The following is a 27,275-nucleotide window of genomic DNA, read 5'->3' on the forward strand; positions in this document are numbered from 1 at the left end:
CCAGTAGTGGGATCAGGGTCCAAGTGTCTCCAAAGGGAAAGTCTCTGGGGGAAAAAAGATATTTTTGGATGACAGACATCAGAGAGCACAAAACCTCTGTATTCCCAAGCACCAGGCCCTTGGACTCTAAAACTCATTTTATAGATGGAATGGGGGCAAAAACCTACTTGTCTTTGATATGCCGAGCACAATTCTGGCTGCAATAGTTTCCTCCAGAAAGACACTCATCTACGTTGCCATACTGACAACAGTTCTCACAGAATTGAAGCCCTTCTACTTTCACTGGATCCTTCAACCTGAAAGGCATCCCAGTCTTCTCGGAAAAGACTAGAAGACGAAAAGAAGGAAAAAAATTTAAAACCATGACAGAAATCATTGCAAAACACATTTAGACTTTTTCTTCTAATAATTTTGTTAGCAACACAATAAAAGAATAATGTTTGTTGAATGAATGAATGAATGAATGAATGATCAAACTACATAGCGCTTGGGAGGGAGAAGAGGATGGGCTTGACAGGAATCACTCAAATTATTTACATAACACACAAAAAAATTCTTCAGAAAAGGTAAACAAAGGCTTGTCCAAGGTCTTTTCTACAGAGTTCAAAGTAAAATGAAGAAAATTTCATTAGTCACTAAATTCAGAAGATGAAACCAACCATCCATTGAATCCTATACAGCTGTATCTTTTTGACAAAATTTTAAAAGGGTTATCTATGTTATATCGTGTTTTTGATGAGTGACTCTTTTACTTAATGGGCTGAATCAACATCTTTCTATTTTAATGTAGCAGATCTCCTAAATCATAATTATCCATATTGTCTAGGAGCTCACATTTCCTTTTGCTTGAATCGTTAGGCTAATCATTCATTCAGCAAACATTTATTAGGCACCAATTTACGCTAGACACTGATAATGACAGTATAGACCTTGCCCAAGAGAGCTCACAGTCTAGAAGAGAAGACAGACAAGAAAACCAATATTTATAATAAAATGTGATACATGCAATAATTGAAGCATGAACAAGTTCCAGGAGTAGTACAGAGGAAGAAGTGACTCATCCGGCCCGGGGGGAGGTCAAGGAAAGATTTTCTGATATAAAGCCTCAACAGGGTTTTGAAGGCCAAAGAGGAATTTACCAACTGGATAAAGAGAGAAACGGCATCCCAGCCAGAAGAAACAGCATGAGCAAAAAAGGCAAGAAAGCATGAAACCGCATGATATGTTGGGAGAATTTTATGTAATTCAGTGCTGCTGGCCCTGCCAGAACACAGCATACAAAGAACAGAACAGAGAGCAAAGACACAAAGCAAGCAGGTGGGTGCGGGTCACCCAGATCTTTGTCTGTTTTGCTAAAGAGACAATAAGAAGTTGGTGAAGTGTCAGATAAGCAATCTACACAAGTTCCTCTGATTTCAGTGTGTGGGATAAATTGGGGGAAATCAGAAGCAGAGTGATTCTTTAGGAGCCTGTCTGCAGTAATTCAGGTGAGACGTGATTAGGCCCTAAACTAAGGCAGTGGCAGTGATAATAGGTAGAAAAGGCCAGATCTGAGACATATTTAGCAAATAAACACCAAGAGGATTAAGTAACAGGCTATGGGGTTGGGAGAGAACAAATTCAGGATGACTCCTAGATTTCTTGCTTGTCCACTGGGTGGATGGTGCTACCATCAATTGATATTACGGGCTACAGAAGAAAAAGCAGGTTGGGGGGAGGGGAGAAAGAAATAGAAAATGAATCGCATTTCAGACATGTGGAGTTTGAGGTACCTGTGGGACATCCAGGTGGAGATGTCCAGTAGGCAGGTGGAAATACGGGCCTGGAGCTCGGGGGAGAGGTCGGGGCTGGAGATATAGATTTAGGAGTCATCAGCATATAGGTGTTAGTTACAACCATCGGAGTAGATGAGAAAAAAGTGGCAGGCTTTTGGCTAAATCACCTGGGTAGGCTATTACAACATGGATTTACTTGATAATTTCCAATTAACCTTGTGCTATGACAGATCTGGCATAAGGAAAGAAGACACTTTATAGTTATTTTAAAATATAAAAGCTGGTTCCATATTAGTTTCGTCATAGAAATTTACCTAAGAATATGTGACACAAAGATCACCCAGGATTTTCAAAGTTCCAGCCTATTATAAAACCTTAGATACCCTTACATTAAAACTCTTCAAAAAAAAAAAGAAAGGACAATGCAGATGACCTGTTCTTACCTTCTTGAGCAGTTGGTACCATCCAAGTTGTGGTAGCTGTTGCTTTTTTAACATTTTCCATCTCACTCTCATCTGTAATAACTTCCAAGGCGCCAAACTCATTTACACGGAACTAGCGACAATAGTAGAAAGAGGCAAAATTTACAAAAGTGCTCAGAAAAGTCATCATTTAATGGCTGGCACATGAAGTCTTTAAGCAAATGAAGTACGTTTTTATAAAGTTAATTTCAACAATTATATCCAGAAAAGCCCGCTACCACTATTAAGCCCTTTGCATTTACCAATTTTGGAATTTCAGGAAGGGGGAATAGAACAATGCAACAAAGAACTTCTTAAGGATACAAACAACCACCCCTGCAGTGTCCTATGGAGTTGCCACCTCACTTATATGGCTTATAATTTCAAACACTATTTTTTTTTTTTTTTTTTTGCTAAGACTGTTTTTCTTATTTCATATTACTGCTTATTTGATGATCAAAGTTAGTGAAAGGAGAATTACTGTTTTCCCAGGAATCAACGTGTCTCACCCAAGTTCACCTAGTTCAAAGAGAAGGAATATCATCATTCTAGAAATTGTGACTTGCATGTCCCTCTCCCCATATTCCAAGATATGAGGAAGGAAGGCTGAGCACGAGTCATGGCACCCCCGGCCCCACACCTCCTCTTTCTTTCACTGCTCTTTAGAATTCTGTTATATTCATTCACTTCTAGTCCTCCTAAACTAAACCGCTGGTAACATCTATGAGATGTGAACAAGCTTACTAGCTTCAGGCCAATTTTATCACTAAAAAGTAAGGGCATCTTGATTTCATGGGCATTTTTGACCCCAAATATTGAAAATTTCCTCTCACCTCATGGCGAGCCTCAAACCAAGCATTCTTCTGCAATCTCCTGGACATACAGTTTATGTGTTGAAGACTTTTAACCACTACCTGTGTGCAGGGGCCCCATCCTCTTTGAAACAGCTAGGTTTACTGTCACATTCATGAAGGTCAAAGTTATTCTGTATTCCTTCTGTTTTTCCATAAAACAGAATGACATTAGGGATCCACTAAGCTTGACAGGGGATGAAGAGCTAGAAAGCTCAAAATTCAAAAGGATTATAAACCTTTCGGCTTAAAGTTTTTAGATCTCTCACAGAAATACCGATGAGCATGCAAATATGCAGTATTTAAATAAGGCCTTCCATTTCCCAATCTAAAAATCTATTTGGTCAACATGCCAACAGAAAGATTTATTTTACCAAACTAGATTCAGACTACAAGTCAGAAACATCATAAGCAAAATTTACAACTAATTATTCTTTCCACCAGGTGAAAATAGCACCTTAAACAATTTTCTGCACATAGTCTACAATTATTAAAAGCTTTCTAGACTGAACAAGTGACATAGTTACGGAAGGTGAAAATGTTTTCTCCCTATTTCATATTCCAGATACAAGTTCCCAGGTAACATGTATATACTAAACCTAGTGGGTTCACCTAAAAATGTCAGTTTAGGAGGTGGTAAAAAGTCAATTGGAAGGGAAAGAGCTAAAAATAAGTTTACTTTTTAAAAAAAAATAAATTTTTAAATGACCAACTCTGAAACCAGAATATTTCAAAATAAAGCTGACAGTACCATCTACTGGGCAAGAGTAGAAAAGCCAAGCCATCATGATTATTAATTAATGATGTTAAAAACTATGGCAGAAAATCAATTCTGAATGAAAAATTTTTAAAAACTGGCGTCAGCCCAGGTAAGTAAGTTTACTTTTATTATATGTTGATGTTAATTTAAACTTTTTTGACAAATACAAAATGTGGGAAACAGCACAAAACATTTACATTACACACAAAGTCTCCTGTGGCTTAAATTTCCAAATTGCTGCTAAACTACACCTTAGCATTTCAAACACTGAGAAAGAGAACACAGCTGAGTGGAATCTTCAAATCAAAATTCAGACCTATGACACCTGGGAGTTTTAGGTTCAAATACTTTCAAAGTTAAAAGGTAATATTCCCACATCACAACACTTAATTCCAGTTATCTTTTCCCTCTCGTAATAGTTATTGCCAATAACTGACCTACAATCTAAGCACGAAGTAAAGATGCAGTGCACTTAGGAAAACGGTTAACTCCCGTAAGCCAGGGACCCATGGACGGACTTAAGGGGTTGATAAATCCCAGGAAATATATGCAAAATTATGGTTAAGGGCACATATATATTTATCTGGGGATAGAGTTTATAAGTTTTATCATATTCTCAAAGGCATCCTATAACCCTGAAAAAAATTTAAAAATCTACTCTAACCGAAGTTACTTTATTTTAAAAATTAGAACATTCTCTAACACTATATACAAAAATAAACTCAAAATGGATTAAAGACCTAAATGTAGACCGGATACCATAAAACTTCGAGAGGAAAACATAGAACATTCTTTGACATAAATTATAGCAATATTTTGGGGGCGGTCTATCTCCTGAAACAAAGGAAATAAAGGCCAAAAAAGGGAGGACCTATTTAAACGTAAAAGCTTTTGCACAACAAAGGTAATCATTGACAAAAGGAAAAGATAACCTACTGAATGGGAGGAAATATTTGCAAATGATATGACCAATGAGGGGTTAATATCCAACGTATATAAACAGCTCATACAACTCAACACCAAAAAACAAGCAGCCCAATTAAAAAATGGGCAGAAGAACTGAATAGACATTTTTCCAAAAAAGACATACAAATGGCCAATAGACACATGAAAAGATGCTCAACATCACTAATCATCAGGGAAATGCAAATCAAAACCCCAATGAGATATCACCTCACACCTGTCAGAATGGCCATCATCAAAAAGGATACAAATAACAAATGTTGGCGAAGATGTGGAGAAAAGGGAACCCTCCTACACTGTTGGTGGGAATGTAAATTGGCGCACCCACTGTGGAGAACAGTGTGGAGGTTTCTTGAAAAACTAAAAATAGAACTACCATATGACCCAACAATTCCACTCCTGGGAATATATCCAAAAACCCAAAAACACTAATTTGAAAAGATACATGCAACCCAATGATCATAGCAGCATTATTTACAATTGCCAAGATATGTGAGCAATCTAGTGTCCATCAACAGATGAATGGATAAAGAAGATGTGAGAGAGATATATATATCACATACTATATATTATATATATATAAAACACACACACACACACACACAATGGAATACTATTCAGCTGTAAAAAAAAGAATGAAATTTTGCCATTTGCAGCAACATGGATGGACTTGGAGGGCATTATGCTAAGTGAAACAAGTCAGATAGAGAAAGACAAATACTATATGGTATCACTCATACATGGAATCTAAAAAATATTGATACAACAAACTAGTGAATATAACAAAAAGAACCACACTCACAGATATAGAGAACAACCTAGTGGCTACCGGGGGGGTGGGGTTGGGGGGCAACATGGGGTAGGGCATTAAGAGGTACAAACTATTAGGTATAACACAAGCTACAAGGATATATTGTACAACATGGGGAATATAACCAATATTTTATAATAACTATAAATGGAGTATAACCTTTGGAAACTGTGAATCACTATAGTGTACACCTGTAACTTATAATAAAAAATTAACCTCAAAGTATTTTTAAAGTATCCTATCATACGCAAAAAGAAGACACAGGGATCAATTTTTTGACTTCTCAATTTTTTTGTCTTCCACAATGTTACTACTGTAAAAAATGTTGGACAGCATAGGCTGTTAGTTAGGTGCTGCTAACATTACTGAGTTCCACTGATGAAATTCCAGAAAGACTGACACATTTCCTAACATTTTTTTCCCCAATAAAATACTCAAATTCCGAAATTGGTAATGCTTTTATGAATGGTGCTGCAACTATAGAAACTTGATATAATCACTTTTTTTAAGTTGTTAGTTCTTTTAACCAAGACATCTAAAAAGCACTATAAAAAATCAGCAACTGACTCCATTCTACAATCAAGAATGTCAAAATTATAAACTTTACAAAAGGGCTTTATTAAGCAAATCAAGCATATCAGCGGACACTGTAACTTCTGTTAGTGGATACATCTAGGTCAATCAGAAAACAATTACGCCTGAAATATATAAGGGGTTGAAAAGGTTTTGTTTGTTTGTCTTGGCTTAAGCTACCTTTTATTTGATTCATTCTCTTTATTTTTGCTTATAGAGGCAAAGGATCTTTAGCCTATTCGTGCCTGTCTTTAATAATAGATCATTAAAAGACACTGCTGAGATTACTGTTTTCATTACTTTCAGTGTTGAAATGGGAGTTCTACTTAGCAATCTGTTTTAAGGACAAAGATATTCAGTAACTAAACTGTTCTGAACGTCAATCAAGACAAGGCAAAACCTGGCAATAAGAGCGCAGTGAATTTTCCAGTTGGGTTTCTGCATCACTGCTGCTGGGTCTTGCTCTTGGTTAAGTGGCAACTATTCTTTTGAGATAAGATGTTATCACCCTCAGGACTGTACTGACATTTTACTGAGGGACTCCGGAAGACTAAATCCTTATGACCCAGAGGAATAATTCTCTGCAGATAAATTTCAGAAATCATAAGAAGTTTAGGCAGAGAATCGCTTAGGGACAGCAAGCCCTACCATGCATCTTTCCACAAGCCTTACCACTTAGTCACCTGCCTGTTCTTACAGCTGGCCCTGAGCTATTAATCTACAAACACAGATTTGCATTTTAAAGGAACAAATTAGGCACGGTAAAGTTTACAAAGCTTGTTTAAGTAAAAATGTCTTGTTAATGACTACAATATTTTCAAGAGGGCCGGTGGACACTTGTTGTTTTTCCCTAACACTACTCTTTCTGATGCTAGCCCCTCTTCTGTATGCCCCTTTCTCTCCCTCCTCCCATCCCTGCCCGCAAAAGTCTTCACACAGTTTCCCACCTATTTTCAGGCACCTAAACCTCACATGACATCTGCTTCCAAAGACTTCCTGATCCCTCCAGCTAACATAATACCTCCTCTAAATTGCTGTAACATTTCCCTTTCATCTCTTTTGATATGAAAACATTTCTCTTGTTAGTAGAATGGCAGTGGTAAGAGGATCGATCTTAAAATCAGAAAAGCCTGGTTTTAAGACCCAGTTCTGCCAGTAACGAACTGTCTGACCTTGCTTGAGCAAGTGACTTAAGCACTCCGGGCCTCTGTTTCCCCATCTGTAAACTGACAACAGTGACAAAAACTCCCTCAAATGGGTTAAATAAGAGAATTAAAAGATGTAGGTCAAGTGCTCACCAGAGAATAAGTTCTCTATTCTTTCTGCTACTGCACCCAAATAAGGAGCTTTTGCGCTCTGTCTTATATAAGGGTTGGTTAGCCCAGTGTGAAGGGGGGAATGGGGATGCCAGCAACAGGGACCAGTAAAAAGGGACCAACGTGTGAACTAGTTGGCTGGGCTGGAAACAGGGTGGCACAGAGTGAAATGAGATGCAGCTGGAGAGGAAAGTAGGGGCTAGACCACCAAAAAACTCTTGTGGTAAACTTAAGGGGTTTGAACTTTATCACGAAGGATACAGGAAACTGCTAAAGGATTTTAAGCAGAAGAGCGGTATCACTTGACTGGCCAGCAGTCATGAGGCTTTTACAGAGAAAAGTTCTTTCAAGATGGCAATAAACTGAAGCCTATTAAAACCTGTTCCCATGATAAGAAACCGACTTCTATGTATTAGCTGAATTAACTTCAGCTGGCTGTCTTAGGGATTGCACATTAAGAAAGCCACATGCCTTCGCCCATTAAAAAAAGAGGAAGCTTCCAGTGTCAAATAGGCAGAGCATGATGCGGGAGACTAAATTGCATGATTTATTCAAAGTTCTTTCCAATAACTTAATTATGAAAAATCAATTGCTTAATCAGATCTCTTAGGCAACTCAAATTTTAATATGAGGAGCAAATGAATCAGAAATCCTAAGCAATATAATCAACTGGCTAGTCTTTGAATCTCCTCAGATAAAAAGGGTTATAAAGTAGAAAAATTTTCTTAATTATTTTTTTAAATAGGGTATCTGTCAACAGCAGATAAAGTGAATTGGATACATGACAATTACCCAAGTAATTAGATGAGTCTAAAAATCAAATCAAATAACCCACATTATAATACCCACTAAGTGGCTTAATTATCTGATTACCTTTATAAAAGTAATAGGTTAGTTCCTAAAATCCATTGCTTAGAAAACCTTTAGGCAATCTAAATTTCTTAGGGATGGAGACTTCACTCTATTGTCAAAATCTAGCTGAACAAAAATTATAAATTTCATCATCCACCTACATGGAAAAAAAATAAGCCATTCAGAAGGAATAAAAATGTACAAGAAAAATAAGACGCTGAAGCAATAAAAAAAAAGGCAGTTTACCTAATATACCATAAAGCAAGAAAAGATACAATTTGTTAAGTGTTTTACATATATTACTTTTTTCAGTCCTTATAACCAGCTTATGACATAGATCCTATAACCCCATTTTACAGATAAAGATTGTGAAACTTAGAATTTAAATAACAAAGCTCATTTAGCTAATTATGCGGCTGACACTATCAGAATCTTGAACAGTTTTTCTTTCTCAAAAATTTCAGCAGTCTATTTCCATCATATCTAAACCAGACGAACATTTGGAGAACGTTAGAGAAGATAAAACCCGTGGCATTCATTTAATTCCTTATTTTACCAAAGAGGAAATTGGCCCCAAAGAGATTAACTGACTTGTTCAAGGTCACATAGAACTAAAACTAAAAACCAAATCTCCTTTCCATATTTCACTAAACCTCACTGCAATATTTTTGTTAAACTAAACTCAGATAGATATGTTGGCACACTGCACTTAATTAAACCTAAACCAACTAAAATCTAAGTATTTTTCCAACAAGAGGTGGACTGTCCAAATCTCACCACTGAGGATGGGCTAGAACAGTTTTGGCTCAGATACTTGTCAAGTGGCCACTAAAAGGGATTGGATTCCAAGAAGTCGGTATTAGGGGGCAGGAATTTCTATTCAAGACAGGCCAGAACGCCAAGCACTAGCAAGGCAAGCCAAGAGACGGCCAGTTAGGGAGGTCGGATGTTCAAACACCTGAGTGACTAAGTACAAACACAAAGTCTAAAGGGCCCCAGACAGGTTCAAGGTCCCAGAGATAGGATCAGAGCAAAAGCAAATTAGAAATGAGAGGTGGGGGGGCTGGCTTCCCAGGTGGGTGCTTGCACAACCCTGTCCCAGGCTGCAGCAGATGTGGTCCTGGAGTGGCTTTGGGGGGCTGGGGAAAAGGGGCAGGGTGAGCACCTAGAAGAGGAGCAGACTGAAGCAGTGCTCTCTGAGGAGAGTTCTCAGCTATACAAAAGCAGTCTCATTTACAGGAAGGACCAGCTTCTGAACAAGTGATTACACAAAAATCCATATTTACAGTTTACAGTATAAATAATTTAAGGGAGGTGAACGGTCCTGTTTATTCAATATTTTAACATTATCCAGTTTTAAAATAAGAGAACTAGGACACAGGGAGTGTGGTTTTTCACTTCAAGTTACAAAACCCATGACTACAAAAAATATACAAAGCTAGACCTTCTAAGTCTACCACTTTTACATTTATTGGCCATCCTGATAGACTAAAACCTGAAACCATCTTCCTTGAAGCTATACATTAATTTCTACAAAATGCGTACAGATTGCACAAATACTTCTAAGTCCCCTACCCCAAGTGACAAATGCTTCTGCCAAACCATCAGCAGTTTGTCATCTTGAGATGCTGAGGACCAAGCATCATATAAAACTACAGCCACTATGCTTAATGCTTTTAATCCTTATTTCACATATGTGCTCAAATTCATTTTAATAATAAACACACACACACACACACACAATTTTATGTAATAAAGACAGCTTACCTTTAAATCACTTCCTGGTAATGTACCTACTCCATCCTTCCAATCCATAACACTGAATACGTCAAATTCTTGACCACTTGTGCTAGAGGCAGATTCAGTCATGATTTTTTTTTAACCTGGAAAAGGAAAAAAGGGCATAATCACTAAATATTCTACATACAAATCAGTTTTTATTTTAGTGGCCATTGCTTCAATTTCCCTTAATTACATAATTTTCTTGATCATAATATCCCATATCCAGAGGTTTAGAAATAATTGCTTCAAAAATATTTTTCCTAGTGAAAAATACCATAATTAATATTTTTCCTAGTGAAAAAAATACTTTTCCAAGTGAAAAATACCATAATTAATCCATGGTAAATTACAAGAGAAAATATATTAATAAAAGTTCTAGGTTAAACAAAAAGTGCCATGGTGAATTTTTGCTATTGTTAGAAGAGGAATTCATTGTTTCATAGCATATTCACTTAGAACAAAAAATCATGATGACATATGGATAGAATTCTTCACCCTCTAAGGAGTTCCCCCCACCCCAAGACATTCAAAAGAGAGTAGATGTGGATAAAGGATAGTATCCAGTATAAAATGTTGAAAAAGAGGCCATTTAGATTAAAAAAAAAAGAAAAGAACAAGAAAATTCAGTCCATTATTGAATGCCATCTACACTAAATTTGACAGTTAAGTCTGTTCTATCAATACAATGAATATACAGTATGATTGATTCTTTCATGAAATTGATTTATTTAACTCAGTTGAAATAGTTGCCAAGTTAATGATCTGAGAAATAGGAAAACAGTCTCAAAATGTACAGCAAACACAATTAGGCTATGTTAAGATAACCAGTTTGGCTAGCTACACTGTGATAATGCTCTTAATTTTCATTTTCAAAACAAACTTTTTCATAATCATATATCCATTGGTGGTAGTATTGATATTGTTATTCTGAAACTGCTGTCTGTGTGGTATGGGGTGAAACAAATAAGTAATTATGTTGGTGTCACTGACAAGTGATCAAAGATCAATGGGTCCTAAATCTAAATGGAAGTATCTGTATAATTTCATGATGCATTTTATGTTTAAAAAATATGCATATTTTCTAGCTTTGCCCACTGACAAACTCTAGAAACAACCACCAATCAATAGTAATTAACAGCCTAGTGTTCAGATTGTGGTCTCTAAATACCATTTCTCCCAGGCCTTCCCAGAGGTGGCAGGAAATGTGCAAGATGAGCCTGGAACATCTTGTCAAATAAAAAAGCAAGGAAGCTATCAAAGACAGCAGAGGTCATACCAAAAGGACTCAGAAGCAAACTTGAAGAGGCTTCTGTTGGCCAAAGTAAGGATATTAGCTGCAGTGAATTGAAACACATCAAATAAGTTTAAATCATTATGCGTTCACAACGATATTCAAAACAAACAAACCAACCAAGAACACCTCATTGATCACTTTTGATTATACAAGGGAACCAACCAACTTATTATTTGGAAAAAGAAACAAGGACTTATCCTGCCCATATTGCATGAGATCGATAAGAACTGTATCTCAGGGTAACCAAATCATTGGTGAGAAGAAGTTTCCTTTCAGAAAAAAATTCTTGCTAATAAATAAAGAAGGAATGATAGAACTGAAACACAGCCATTTGCAACCATTAAAATAATGACTCTAGCAACGACCATGAATGCCTTCTAAGAATACCTACCAACCCAACACCATCTATGAAGTATTCTTGCCAGGAAAGAACTAAATCAAATCTGTTGTGATCAAGTCTATTTACAGGAAATACCAGAGACAAAGGAACATGTGAAATCACACCATAAAGACATAAGAAGCAAAACATGGATTGTACTGGGAACCCTGAGACCTTTCCAAAAGGTCCAAGAAATCAAAATTACTTTCATAAAAATATTAACACGTTATTTGCCCTCTTCACTATGTTGATATTTACACTGATGGTGCAAAGCAATAGTGGATAAAACTGCTGAAGCTGTGGCACCCAGCTGCAGTAGCAGTCATTTTATTCTTCAAAAGCATGCACTCACAGTAAACAAATGTCAGATTCACTAAAAACCACCTTTGATGAAGTAAAATAATAAATTTTATTAAGTCGATATTTGAATATATATCTTTTTAATATTCTGTGTGATGAAACAGAAGTATGCACAAAGTGCTCGGGCATGCCAAAATACCAAGGCCGTCTCAGGGGAAAGCACTGGTGAATTGTTTGAGATGCAAGCTGAACAAGCTGCTTTTTTTTTAATGGAATCCCACTTTTACTTAAAAAACGATGTTTATTCAAGTTTGGATTATTTGGAAAATATTTTGTCACACTGACAGCATTCGTTACTAATGATACAATTTCAGCATTTTGGAAAACCTGTATCCACCACCATGAGCTTGACAGCTTCCCAATAGCTACAGACCTTTCTAAGGAGATGGGTGGTGATATTCATGAATATGATTTTTTAAAATATTTCACAATGAAGTATGTCAACATTTGGAAGATCTACATAACTCAGTGAAGTGATATTTTCCAAATGACCAATGCTTACAGTTACAAAATTATGCATGGCTAAAGAATCCATTCAAAGTGCAACACAGACCGATGGATTTTAATGTGACAGAGCACAGAAAGCTCACTGATAGGATTTCAAATTGCACACTGCAACTAACCTTTAAGAAACTACCACATATCAAGTTTTGGTGTAATATTAAAGAAGAGTGTCCATCATTAAATGAAAAACTTAAAATAATCCTCCCTTTTCCAACCCCATACCAGTGTGAAGCAGATTTTCTTCATATGTGTCAACCAAAACAAAATATTGCAACAGACTGAATGAGAAGCAGGTATGAGAATCCAGCTATCTTCTATTAAGCAGACATAAAAGAGATTTGCAAAAATGTAAAACAGTGTTACTTCTCTCACCTTTTCTTTTAAATTTTGGAAACTGTGATTATAGTTTACAAAAATTGTGCTTATACATACTAAGGTAATCAGTTTACTATGTTAAAAGTAATAAATAAATAACCAATATACTTTAATTTCTAATGCAGTAAATATTGATACATATAACACAAACAATAGCTCTTTGGGTTTTTCATTTTTTAGAGCATAAAAGAGACTTGAGACCAAAAAGTCTGAAAGCCACTGCTACACAGGATTAAAAACTTGTTTTCTGGGCTTCCCTGGTGGCGCAGTGGTTGAGAATCTGCCTGCCAATGCAGGGGACACGGGTACGAGCCCTGGTCTGGGAGGATCCCACATGCCGCGGAGCAACTAGGCCTGTGAGCCACAATTACTGAGCCTGTGCATCTGGAGCCTGTGCTCCGCAACAAGAGAGGCCGCGATAGTGAGAGGCCAGCGCACCGCGATGAAGAGTGGCCCCCACTTGCCGCAACTAGAGAAAGCCCTCGCACAGAAACGAAGACCCAACACAGCCAAAAATAAAAATAAATAAATAAATAAATAAAACAAAAAACCACACACATGATGTTAAAAAAAAACAAAAAAACAAAAAAAACTTGTTTTCTGCACACACAAAAAATTGTAAGGAGTAACTAATAAACAAATGAAAGAGGAAATTTGAAATTTAGATTAAGAGACATATTAACCAATCGCAATACTGCATTTCATAGATCTTGTTTTGACCCTGATTTAAATTATTTAAAAAAAAAAAAAGATTATTAGGGACTTCCCTGGCAGTCCAGTGGTTAAGACTTCGCCTTCCAATGCAGGGTGTGTGGGTTTGATCCCTACTTGGGGAGCTAAGATCCCACATGCCTCGGGGCCAAAAAACCAAATCATAAAACAGAAGCAATACTGTAACATATTCAATAAAGACTTTAAAAAATGGTCCACATCGGGCTTCCCTGGTGGCGCAATGGTTAAGAATCCGCCTGCCAATGCAGGGGACATGGGTTCGAGCCCTGGTCCAGGAAGATCCCACATGCCGCAGAGCAACTAAGCCCGTGTGCCACAACTACTGAGCCTGCGCTCTAGAGCCCGTGAGCCACAACTACTGAGCCTGCACGCCACAACTACTGAAGCCTGCACGCCACAACTACTGAAGCCTGCACGTCTAGAGCCCGTGCTCTGCAACAAGAGAAGACACTGCAATGAGAAGCCCACGCACTGCAACAAAGAGCAGCCCCCGCTCACCACAACTAAAGAAAGCCCGTGCGCAGCAACGAAGACCCAACGCAGCCAAAAATAAAAATAAAGAAAATTTTTAAAAAAATGGTCCACATCAAAAAATCTTAAAAAAAAAAAAAGATGATTGGACAGGAGGAGAAATATGAATACCAACTGACTATTTGATATTAGAGAAATACCATTGCTTTTTTTTGAGGGATGATGATGATACACACTTTAAAGAGGGGAAGCCTTCCTTGTATTTTAGAGACACAAGCTGAAATTGTGAAACGAAGGGATATAAGGTGAGGAAATGGCTACAAATTAATTAAGGGGTAAAGTGGTGAAATAAGACCAGCAACATGTTGGAACTGTGACGATGAAGACGAGTGAAGGGTCCAGGGTGGTTATTATTACACTACATTCCACATTTTAAATAGTCAATAGGAAAAAAAAAAAACAAAGCCCAGTGTTTCTTTGAATTACAGCTATCTTCTGTTGGAGTTTACTAGATGCTTCAATATTCTTTCTTCCTTTATCATTAAGACTTAATCCTCAAAACAGGAAATAGGTTGTAAAGGCCTGAGGAAGAATTAATCTAAGAAACAGTAAAAATATGAAATAAATTAAGACTCATACTGAAGTTCTCTATGACTCCTACCTCACTAAATACATAAAGATCAGCAACAAACCTGACTTTCTAAGGTAGGAGTGGCGACTTTTCCTGATAGATAGTAGAGTGATAGAATAATTTTCCCCCTGGTGGATAAACCAGGTAAAACCTGAGTGATCCTTTAATAAGAAAAATTTTTCATTTATTCATTCAATCGCATCTTCTTCCAGAAAAGGATTCAAAACATCAGACAACTTACACAAATTATTTCATTTACTTGTTTCTCACAGAAAGATGGGTTCTATCATCCCTCTAGTCGACACTGAAAAAAGTGCAGAGTTCAGTAACTCACCCAAAACCATACTTGGTGGCATACCCAGGATTTTAACCCAGGTCAGTCTGATTCCAACCCTGGGCTTTTTTCTCAACCACTGTCTTGTGCTGTCTCAAAGTCTTACCCCCTCTGAGAATCTGGCTAAGCCTACTTTTCCCCATTTCACTCCTTGGAACACAGCAAATCCAGAAACCAGTTTACTAGGTCCAAAGTTCTCGATTTATGCAGATCAGTACAACATGTATCCTTTTTAGTAAAGTGCCATCAAATATATGCTTATCAACAAAATGTCATTGAGACACATATTCAACACAAATAGATTTTTGGCCTTTTCCTACCTAAAAACCATAAATGTATGAAAGTTACAACAGCAAAAATGCTGTCTGTGACTAGGAGGAGGAATAGAAAATAGGAGTAATCTAAAAGCTATCACTGTACAAAAGCTGCAGTAAATGTTTATTACATATTTTAGGAAATAATTAGAATATGCTTTTGCTATACAAAACACTGGTAATGTTACATAGTATACTCTGCCTGCAAGCACATATCTAAAATTTATAAAAAGTGTTTCCATCCGTTGTTTCATTCTAAGGCTTGTGGACATTTTGTATAAAATATAATAGCATAAAAATATTCACTACATTGTCCTTTCCTTTATCCAATTGTGAAGCCACTGGCTACTTTCACTATCACATGAAGTCTGAACAGCTACGATAGATTAGGCATTTTCCCACCATCTCCTAATCAGGTAGAACAACCAGCAACCAATATTATTTGAACAGAAGCTGGTTTTATGACACCCTAAATCGTCCTCCTTTTTCATCTTCTGTAAGTGTGTGCACTTGTATACAAACATACAAAGTCCTTTCACTTCAACAAATTGTGCTTCTAAGAGTTAAGCAATTTTATTTTATTTTTTTAGTACTTAGAAATGCTATGCTTTATATTTTCTTTAATTTTCACCTGGCACTGGTCCATCATCCCATGTGTAACCTGTATTCCACGGGCCTAAAAACCAGGTAGATAATGGTCACTCACAGTACAAGTCACAAACAGTATTTCTCATTTGCAGAAAATCACACCTCAAATCTCTTGTTAATGCTGCTGAGACTTCCTAAGGAAGTATCTTAAATATGTACCATGATGGGTCCTCTGTGTTATTAGCCAAGATGTACCACTTTTCTCCTAACCTCTTCTAAATGCTAATGGTCTCCAGCCACTGCTGATGTCAAAAGGGACAGCTTTCGAGATCAGATATCCAGCAAATGCATCCATGCAGCTTCTGATTCCCACTCACCTATGTTACGGCTGACAGTGGCTAATATCAAGGGTACTGACGCCCAATGTGCTCCCACCAATGCCCACTGTGGATGCCTCATCAAGGAGCTGATAATTTTACTGAAGGTGAAGACCATTACTGTTGGCACCAATGCAAATGTACTATACTCCCAAAGTCCCTCTTTTGTGAAACAGTTCACTTCAGCTTTTACTCATTTTTATTACAATTTCCTTGCCCTAAGAATTCAGCAAAAGGGCTGGAGGACAGACTAAATGACATTTTAACACTGTCCTCAGAATTACCTCTTCTCTCTCTCCTGCACCACGCCTTGTCTCTAAACCAAAGCTGTGCAACTTGACTCTCCCTGGGAATCATGTATCGAATGGATGCACTTCCTCAATCTCTCATGCAAAGAAATCTCTGGAAGCCCTAGCCTACATGTACCACTAGTAATCTAGAAACATTAGGTGGTGATGAAATTAGTTAACACCTTACATTTAAAAATCCTATGTTATAAGAATATGGAGATGCAAGCCCTTTCATATACCGATGGTGGCACTATTGATTGAACCAACCTCCATGGAGATCAATTTTCAAGAACATATCCTCCAATTCAGCCCTTCTACCTCTAGAAATTTATCCGATAGATACTTACATGTATAAAAAAACGTAAAAGGTGATTCATGGACTATAGCACTGTTTGTAATGTTAGAAAACTGGAAACAACCTGACTGTCCATCAGTAAAGGACAATTGTGGTACAGCCATATACAATGGTTAAAAAACAATGAGGGGGACCTCCCTGGTGGCGCAGTGGTTAAGAATCTGCCTGCCAATGTAGGGGACATGGGTTCGAGCCCTGGTTCGGGAAGATCCCACAGGCCACGGAGCAACTAAGCCCGTGCACCACAACTACTGAAGCCCGTGCGCCTAGAGCCCGTGCTCCGCAACAAGAGAAGCCACCGCAATGAGAAGCCTGTGCACTACAACAAAGAGTAGCCCCCGCTCGCCGCAATTAGAGAAAGCCCACGCGCAGCAACGAAGACCCAACACAGCCATAAATAAAAAAACAACAAAAAACAAAAACAAAGAACAATGAGGAAACTCTTTACATTCTGATATAGATAGAGCTCCAAGATACTGTTAATACTACTAATTTTATGCAAGGTATAAAAACTGTGTGCTACCATTTGTGTAAAACAAATGGGGTATATATAAATACGTGTATTGCTTATATATGCATAGCCTATCTTTGTCAGGATTTGTCAGAAGCTGGTAACACTGGCTGCATCCAGGAAGGAGCAACGACTGACTGAAAGACAACCAAGGGAGGGAACCTTCTCTCTGTGTAGTGTACCCTTTAGTACCTGTTGAATGTTTAAACGTGTGGGGTTTTTCTAAGAAAAAAAGTTACATTAAAAAAAAATGTTTTAAAATCCTGTTTCATATTTATTTAAAATACTCCATGTTTTGAAAGGCACGTCTTCTTACGAAAATACTTAGCTTGTTACTGATGCCAACAAATGAAGCTATAGACTAGAAGGTGCTAGGAAAATCAACTTCCCCAAAGCTCTTGGGTAATTTAACTCGTAGGTATTTAACTATATATGCAAAGGTATCAGCTTCACAGATGGGTGAAAAGAGAAAGGGTAGGGTTCACTTCTCCACAACTGAGGTATCAAAAACATACAGTAGAACCTTGGCACTCACAGACTACTTATGGTTTCTACCATTCCTGAGTGACAGCTGAAGTTCCCATGACATTTAGTAATTTGCCATTTTGCAGAGACACGATTCTGAATAACACTCCATAAACTGAGAGTCCCGGCCAAGGTCCAGGTGCGCTCTGAGTCACAGTGCTTTGTCTGAGTGCTATGACCACTGTAAATAAAGTGATAAAAACTTTGTTTCTTGTTAAGAAATGAAACAAAAGCAACTGCTAGTTGATTCTAGTGTTGATGACAGAACGAGGAGAATACGGAAATGTTTATGAAAGTGATAGGTCCCAGCCACAAAATAGAAGTTTCGGATAAATCAAAGGCTGAAATGTCAAATGCAATGATGACTCAGACACACTATGTGAACAAAACTACCAAATGCTCCAAAAGGAAATAAGTAGAAAAGATGTGTGAATTTGTTTCAATAAGTGCTCTCGACAGCACAAAAGTTGCTCATCAAGCGAGATAAGTATTTAAGGTCTAGAGAGATCATTTACATTTTTCAGTTATACTTTAGTAATTTGAAGGGAGGAATTACATGCTACAATGATTTTTTTCAGGTTGAGACTTGGTGATGGTCTTGGGCTGTATCCCTCACAAATGTCAAGAATCTACTGTATCTTATTTTGACTGGAGATAAACAGAGTCCTTCATAATCCTCCCTTTCATAGGATTCCTTCCCTCACATCTTCCAGGAGAGGATAAAATGGTGGCTTAGAGTGGGAGCAGAGACTCCCCCAGGGCTGCACTTCTACAGCAAGTTCAAGGTGAAGAGGCTGCCTGGGGCTGTGATGGAGAGAACAGTCCCCTGAAAGATAAGCAACCCAATCTAGTACGTTCCAACATAAAGTAAGAGAGTGGGCCTTGCCTATAAAACCAAAAGTCTGGATCTGCAGATAAGGTGAGAATTAAAGATTACTAAAGAAAGTGTACTAACTGTAGCCTGGCCATTCCTGCTCAAACCATTGTTTTCAAAATATCACAGTATTTAAAAGAACGGCTCGTTACTGTTCACTAAGACCAGTTAAATGGTTTTAATAATTTTACATGAAGTTGCTTTTTTAGAATTCCATTTTATAGCTTTACAGTTAACAGGTGCATTTTTCAAAAATAAGTTACAGAGATAACAAGGCCAAGAGCTGGCAGTAGTTGTAAAATGGGGGTAGACATGACCTCAGAAGCAGCAACTGAGAATCAGATTTAAATTCTGTCATTCAGAGAGATGCCGGGGCTGAGATCTCAGTGCCTGGTGTCAACGGACTAAACTCATCAGTTTTGGGTTCAAGAGGGCAATGTTATCTTTTGTGAAGAGTAAGTCAGGAATGTTAACCCTAAAATCATGACCACGAAAGAAACAAAAATGATCGCTATGCGGAAGAGTAAGACGGCAATAAGGAAAGTCAGCCTCCACTGTGGGGATCCAATGCCTTGTTGCTAGGATGCCCACATTAATACCATCAACTGAAGTTGGCTTTCGGTGTACTTTGTAGAAATCATCAATCACTAACCAAATGCTGTCTCTGGCACATTGTGACATTCTCAAAAAAGTCCTAAGCGTCATCTTCGGTAATATCATCAAAACGGCCTCTGCCCACTGCTAAACACGTTATTAAAGTGGCGTATAAAACTGTTTTGGGCCTCCCCATCCCCACTCACCCTGCCCCTTGTCATCCTTTCATAGACAGACGCAAATCAAACACGTCATGCATCATCCTCAAAACCTGCCACTCTCTCTCAAGTTCCTCTTTCCATCCCTCTCCCTTTCCTAAACAAACCACAGCCTTCCTTTCCTCCCTTCAATTCACTTTCCAGAGATTAACGATTACCTATTCTGTGACATAAGACCAACTAATCCCTTGAAGCCTCAATTTCCCCACCTGTAAAATGTGGCAAATAACAGAACTTGTCTTCATTGGGCAATGGCGAGGATCACATGAGATAAGCCAGGTAATACCTCAGCACAGTGCCTATCCCATAGTAAGCAGTCAATAAAATCTTAACTTTCTACTCTAATTATCTGGTTTGACAATTATTTGCACTCATGAGAGTCGCTCTGTGACCTCAAAAAATTAGTCAGTGGCTTTTTTTTCCCCTTTCCCTTCATTTTATTTCAATGGCATCTCTTATAGTAAGTCACCTGTGTTCAAAGCTCCATCAGAAGATGTCAAGATCACTACATAAAAGTACATGTTGCATTGTTAATAACAGTAATACCTATATTTACATGGCTCCAGAAATGACTAGCTTTCTTCCTAGAACAATACCTCTGAAGTAATGGAGAAGGATTTGCTGTGTGGGGAGGGAGTTGGACCCAAAGGCCAGGCTCTCTCGGCCACCATGCTGGGCTGGCACCACACTGTGGACCAGGCTAAGGCATGTAAACAGGATGAGATGAAAAGCTAGGGCCACATTTCTCAAAGTCTGCCCCTCAAAACTTTTAGACCATTTCTGCATGTCCCGTGATAAAAGTTTTGCGGTGAGGGAGATGTGTAACCCCCCGGGGTCTTAGGGAGACGGATGGCGCATGTCAGCAGCAGTGCAGCAATCTGTGAAGTGCTGTCTGAGCCCAAGTTTCCCACAGTCACTTAGCCTTGTGGCTCTGTTATCACAGTATAGCGAGGTCCATGGAATCCCCTTTTCAGAAAATGCTGAGTTATAGAAAATAAATTCAAGAAACAACATGAGAGCAGGTAGTATTTTACAGGGTAGAATTTATTCATCTTCAGGTTAGAGTCAACTACAGAGGTGCCACCTCCTGGCTGAGCTCCCCATCTGCATCCATGTGTTGAGATTTGTAGTGTCTAACACTGGGGAATGCCCTCAGGACCTAGAGTCCAGGCTGGAGAAAGTGATCCTGAGAAAGACAAAACCTCTGCCTCCTGAGGTCTATCTATGGTTTTCTGATTTATTCTCTAATGGCCTCCTATGTACTTTCATGACACCAGAGAGGTACACAGCCTGTAATGGGGGAACTCACATACCCACAAACACACGGCCATGTAGGGGTAGTCACACAAAGCCAACAAGCCTAACTCATTCCAGAGATACAAACATACTGGAGCTGGAGGGTTTCTTCTATGCTTTGCCATTTTAAAGTCTCTTACCAATACTAGACTAGTTGACCCTCACAGCTACCTTTTAAGATGGCCAAGAATTCTTAGCCTCATTTTACAGATAAGAAAAGATCACCCAACCAATAAACGGACTTTTACCTCCCAAGACAGTGCCCCTCAAACTATACCATAGTGCCCAACACATTGTATTTTAGTCAGTAAAGAAGCCAATCTAACGTAAAGGTGAAAAGCACAGCAGCCAGAGTGCTTGGGTTGAATCCTGGCTTCACAGTTTACTAGCTGTATAATCTTGGGCAGGGTACCCAACCTCTCTTGAGCCTTAGCCCCTTCATCTAAAAAATGGAATAGGAATATCTACTTCATATGGATTAAAAATTTTTTTAATTATGCATGTTAAAGTGGTTTGTACTTTTTGGACACTCAGTCCACAACAGCTACAGTTACTTTGAAGAAAAGAAACAAGCTGCTCTCCGGTGTCCACATCCCCTCCAAACATGGGTTTACCAGATGTCTGAAGTATCCCAGGGCAGAGGAGTTGATAACTGTGCAAAAGCCAATACCTTTGCACCACAAAGTCCTATTTGATTTCTCAAGAGTCCAGGGGTGAAGGTGGAGAAAAGTGGAAGTTAAGAACTGTGGTAGGAATCTGGGATTTCATGGACAAATAAAATTTCAAAATGAATTTGGGAAACTGACGAAAGGTCAATAAGTATTCGTTTTCCGAAGCTCTCATAAAGAACATTTTAACAAGGAGAAAAGTATGAAGGACATAATCTCTGAACGGCGACCCAAGACTAAGCCACTGGCAACCTTACTGTGACATTTTTGCTGAGGAGGCATAAAAGCTTCCTTGCATACCAACTGTGGTTCCAGGACCTGCTTTCAAGAAAGCTAGTACAGAGGCAAACAGAAAGCACCGTAAGAGATCGCAGCAAGAGGCCAGGAGGAAAAAGAGGGATGAAAGCTATGGATCCTCTCCAAAGGGGACTCAAATGACTACAGTGAGTCTTTCTCTGTACAAGTACTGGAATATGTGTACGTAAGATGCCAGGAGAAGAGGGGCTGGAAAGGCAGAATCTATACCCCAATTATAATACTTATTACATCATATCATGATCATTTACTTACAGGAGGTTTTGGAGGAAAGAAAACTGGATTTATTCATTTCGCTATCCCGTGTGATTATCCACAGTAGGAATCAATAAAAATTTATCAAATGAATGAATAAAATAGAAGGGGAAAATTTAACAGACTAGTTGTGGGCAGGGACTGGGGAGAGAGGAAATCAGGAAAAGATCTTCATTTGTCCATCTATCTCTTATTCTCCAGTGAAAATTCTAACTAACAACGAGGCTGCTAAGTATTTATTTACCTCTTTGGCAGAAGGATAACATTCCTGCTCCAAGAAACCCTCCTTATTTAAGTGTCAGTGAAGAATACATCAAAAGAAGTTAAATTCAAACCTCTTAAACAGGCTTATTCAATAAGGATAAGAGAAAAATCTAAACTCACACCTGAAGCATCTCTCAACAAACACATTTTGCTACAAAGAAAAATTTTCCTTTCAAATCAAGCATGACAGATACCAGCTTTGATATTCTACTCACCCTGACTGGCAAGAACTCTGAATCGCACACATACTGGAACTGAGATCTGTTGTGGAGAGATGTGAAATTTTGCCCTGAGGGCCCAAGTTCATAGACTTTTAGGCAGGTAAAACTCTAGATCATTTCAATGTGAGAACTGAAATCTCAGTAGCATCAAGAACAAATCCTTGAGAATCTGGGTCTCCTGTCCATATATATGCTTATATAGTAGATGCCTTCCTTTAAATATGAAATCAGTTATTAGGACAGTTCCTTCTTATTGATACTTTTTCAGAAACACCCCACCACCACCAGTAGTTATCTACTGGTCATGTTTTAATGAAAACGACCCTAGTTATAACATATTGATGGTTTCTCTGATTTGCTACCTTTTCTGCCATGGAGATTACATGCAAAGGGGTAGTCACTGAAGGCAACCTTTACGAAATCTCAACTTCCTGCCCTTCCGTTTGTTACTGTAAGAAGGATGAATTATTTGAGATTCTGTGGCCTAACCTACTTACTTCCTCTGAAGGAGGAACAGAAAATGAAAAATGCCTTTCAAGAAAAAAAAAAATGTACATAGAAAATGAAATCACAAACTGACATTAACAGTCTTACAGCATATTTAATATACTCTCTTCAAATGCTTTTATTTGAAGTTCATTTTCAGTGTACAGACTGTATCTCAATTTGAGGCAAAAATATCCTGAAAAGTGCTATCATGTCATCAACATATTACACTAGTAGTGTAATAGAAATTTTACACCCATTAGAGGGATTCAAGGGAATAAAAAGAGCAAGAACCTGTCTCAGATATTTCCACGCTTATGCAAAATATGCATGAACTTAAATTAAAAAAGAAAACTAAAAGTAGTATCTTGTTCTTTTTTCTTATTTCACTTCGTAATTTTTAAAATGCTAAAAGCAGTACCCTTTTTCTTATTCTGCTTCATATTTTTATAGAACATAGAGCTAGAATTAAAAGATTTACACTTGATTTCTCTTTTGCATATAATAAATTAGATTTGACCAGATTTTATTTCTGTCACATAAGTCATGTCTACAGGGCTTATCCTGATAACCATTTGTAGCTAAACCCCTTATCAATAGATTGAACAGCTAGGCCTCCAATCTGCCAAATAAGACCACAAACCAATGGGGTGAAATTATCTAGACCATTTAACAACCAGACCAGGAATCTCAATTCACAGTTCAGGGTTCAATCAGTGTAACAGATGGGAGAAAAATAATCAACTGATTTTGGTGCCTGAACCATCCTACTGAAAGTGTTTTAGGAACTGAACTGGTTTAATTCTGTAACATTTCACATAAGATAAAGCTATAGTCCAATCTTGAAAAGGCCTGGCACACAGCAGGTACTCAAAAAAATTTACTGGATGACAGTGTTTCAACAAAGGAGAAACAGGCTGTACACCTGAAACTAACACAACATTGTAAATCAACTATACCCCAATAAAAATGTAAAAAACAAAACAAAAAGCAAACAAAAACAAAGGAGAAACAGCCCATCACCCTATAATCAATGCCTGCAGTAGCATCCTTCCAAGTCAGACAAAAGCTCTGCTTGATGGACCACGACTCAGATAATAGAAATATTATATGACTCCCACTGTAATCCTGAACCACCCAATGAATCAAAAACTCTTCACTTCATTTTGTAAATGGGCCTACTCTTCTAGTTAAAGAGTATAGTATCAGTAGTTATCGTATTTTGGTGAATATATTCTTAGTCATATTCCGTTATCTTTATTAAACTTTGATTCTAACACTACATTCCTCCCTACCCCCAGCTTCTCACCACCATTATCTCTATCCCTCATTTTAATTTTCTTCTTTTATAATCAGAATAAATTCCATCATGTTTTGAGCTCACAAAATGGTAAATTTAGGTCCCAATCTTTTGATTGATGATTGATTGATTTACACTTTTTGACAACACACCCTACTGCCTTATCAGGTCTCTTCCTATACAGAACAAGTGAAATCTTTTTATATATAAGCCCAGTAATTCCCAAAACTAATCTGAGTAATGTTTTATTAACAGTTAGTGATCATTTCAAGGCCATGAACTAGACCAAGGTGTTCTTTTCAGTATAACTCAGTCTTTCCCCAACTTTTAAAAAAAGGAACAAAAAAGAGGAAAGTGAAGAGACAGTGTTTTCTTCCCGTAATTTTTTCTTACACCTGTTCGCTATTGCTCATCTTAGCGAACCAACGTGTAAGAGCAAATACATTAATCTGGAAATGTGTTTTCTTAGAACTATTCTAAGAATTACTATTTGGAAAATTAGAAAGTTAAAGACATAACAAAACAAAAGCCAGTGTCATTTTCCCTGGTCCCACCCCTTTCAAAGTGCATGATATGAACTAAGACAAGTTACTAAGTATCTCTGAGCACCAGTTTGCTCTAAAAGAGAATTAATAATACCAAATGCTCAAGGTTAGTGAAAGTATTAGGGATAATATTCAGTGTCTAGAACAGTACCTGGGCATACAGAAGGCACTCGGTAAGTTTTTGTTAGATGAATGAATGAGCGAATCAATGAATGAATATAAAATATCTAGCTTAATGCTTGACATTCAGAAGGCACTCAATACACAATTACATTGACTGTATCAACACTTCACAGTGATTTGCAGAGGGCACCCTACCTTCCAGGTCCCTACCTTAGGAAACACATCCAGTAGTACCACCATAGTACTTAACTGTATTCACCTCTATCTACCTTTCACTAGCACTGAACCATGGCTTTGTTTTGGTAATTACCATTGTATGTGTATAGATTATCTCCTCAACTAGATTATGAACACACTGAGGCCAAAGACTGTTGCTTTCTCTGTAGCCTCAACAAATTCATTCATTTCACCCTATTCTAAGTATTGATTATATGAAGCACTTCCCAAAGGAGACATACACAAAATAGATACTCAATAAATATTTGTGGACTGACATAAAACACTGACTTACAGAAAGAATAGTAAATAATAATAAAAAGGTTTTTACTATAATACATATGTAATTCTTCTAATCACTACCCAAGTCATTAACTATAAGTCCACTTCTGAGTAAGAAACTGGAGCCACATCCAGGATCACCCAACTTTATACAAGTTCCTCTCGAAAGTCCTTGTTCTTTCCTTCAAACCACCCTGTCTCCTACAAAAGGACTTCTTAAAGGCTTTTTTCAATTCGACTTCATAAATCAAACTCCTGGGGTAAGCGTGTAGGGAACTCATCAAGGGCAAAGACCTAGTCTTTCAGTGTTCAGCACAGTAAGAGCTCAATAAAAATGAGTTAACTAGTAGAAACATCGCTAGAGAGATTACTCAGGTTACCCAACCTTGGGACCCCAAGGGTACCCTTGTCCACACCACATAAAGTAACTTCTTTTGTAAGTTTCCCATCCTATTATAAATAGCCTTTGTTGATACATGTATTTCTTAGAAATAAACTACCAAACAAAACAAACCAGTGGAATTTTTCAAGAACCAACCTTCGATTACTCAGGGACGAATTAAACAGGACATATATTTCTTCTTTCCTTCACTATGGGGTTTTTGGGTTCTTAGCATATTGATTGGATAATTTACAAGAGAAGTGAGATAAACTAAACTAAAACTTGTCAGAGTTTGTCAAGTTCAGTATCATCAAATGGAAAACAATGACAGATAGTACTTGTGGTTTTCTTTTTTCTATGTAGATAACAGTTGATTAGAATTAGAATAAAGCAGCAAAGAGGTCTAGAAAACATAGGGGGGGGAAAAAGCCCTACAGGTAGCTTCCCCTAAATCCACAGTCATTTGCAGGACCCATTTTCTGGCCCCGAGAGTTTAAATTCTTACTACTCCAGCTACCTATTTTCTCATCCTCATTTCCCAGCAGATTCACACAACTAAACTATTAATTACAGCACATGAATTCCCCTCACACCAACCCTTCTACTTTCATCACCCTACCATTTCCACAATTTGGAATCATTTTATATTTAAAAGTATTTATTTCATCTACTCCTATGTAGCAAATGACTAGTTTGGGATAAATAAATCTCAATTTGTATTCAACACCATGTTAAAAACATGGTCCCTTCTCTCAAGGAGCCAAAGCTGTAAAAGAGAAACTACCATTTTCCTAAAGAAAAGAAATATCCCCCAGAAGTATTGTGACAAGTCCATATAATATATAGACCAAAAACTAATCTAATAATTTTAGCCAGGAATTAAATCACTCTGTTCAGCTCTTAAAAACCTACCTCCTGCCCTTTTCACAAAACCTGGCTAAGGTGAAACGGTAATATGACAACCATTTCAAACATTTGAATAGCTCTTCATAGTGCTCAAAACCTTATTTTATTTGATCCCTTCAACAAAGAAACCAAGGCAAGCATTGTTG

At 37.8% G+C, this 27,275-nt stretch overlaps 1 protein-coding gene across 5 annotated transcripts in view; it reads right to left on the reverse strand.

Annotated features, from left to right (window-relative positions):
• Window positions 1–27,275, reverse strand: part of L3MBTL3 (L3MBTL histone methyl-lysine binding protein 3) — a 120,045-nt gene that overhangs the window by 87,777 nt on the left and 4,993 nt on the right. For 4 of the 5 annotated variants that reach the window (XM_068550768.1, XM_068550766.1, XM_068550767.1 and 1 more), the window contains 4 exons: window positions 10,130–10,245; window positions 2,219–2,330; window positions 1,773–1,847; window positions 168–327 (listed from right to left, as the gene is read on the reverse strand). In XM_068550768.1, coding sequence (XP_068406869.1) covers window positions 168–327; window positions 1,773–1,847; window positions 2,219–2,330; window positions 10,130–10,231 — 449 coding nt within the window. In that variant the 5' untranslated portion in view covers window positions 10,232–10,245. The remainder of the gene's footprint in view (window positions 1–167; window positions 328–1,772; window positions 1,848–2,218; window positions 2,331–10,129; window positions 10,246–27,275) is intronic. The other variant, XM_068550770.1, reaches the window with a different exon arrangement.

The sequence above is a fragment of the Eschrichtius robustus genome, chromosome 9 (assembly GCF_028021215.1).
Source record: "Eschrichtius robustus isolate mEscRob2 chromosome 9, mEscRob2.pri, whole genome shotgun sequence".
Taxonomy (NCBI): domain Eukaryota; kingdom Metazoa; phylum Chordata; class Mammalia; order Artiodactyla; family Eschrichtiidae; genus Eschrichtius; species Eschrichtius robustus.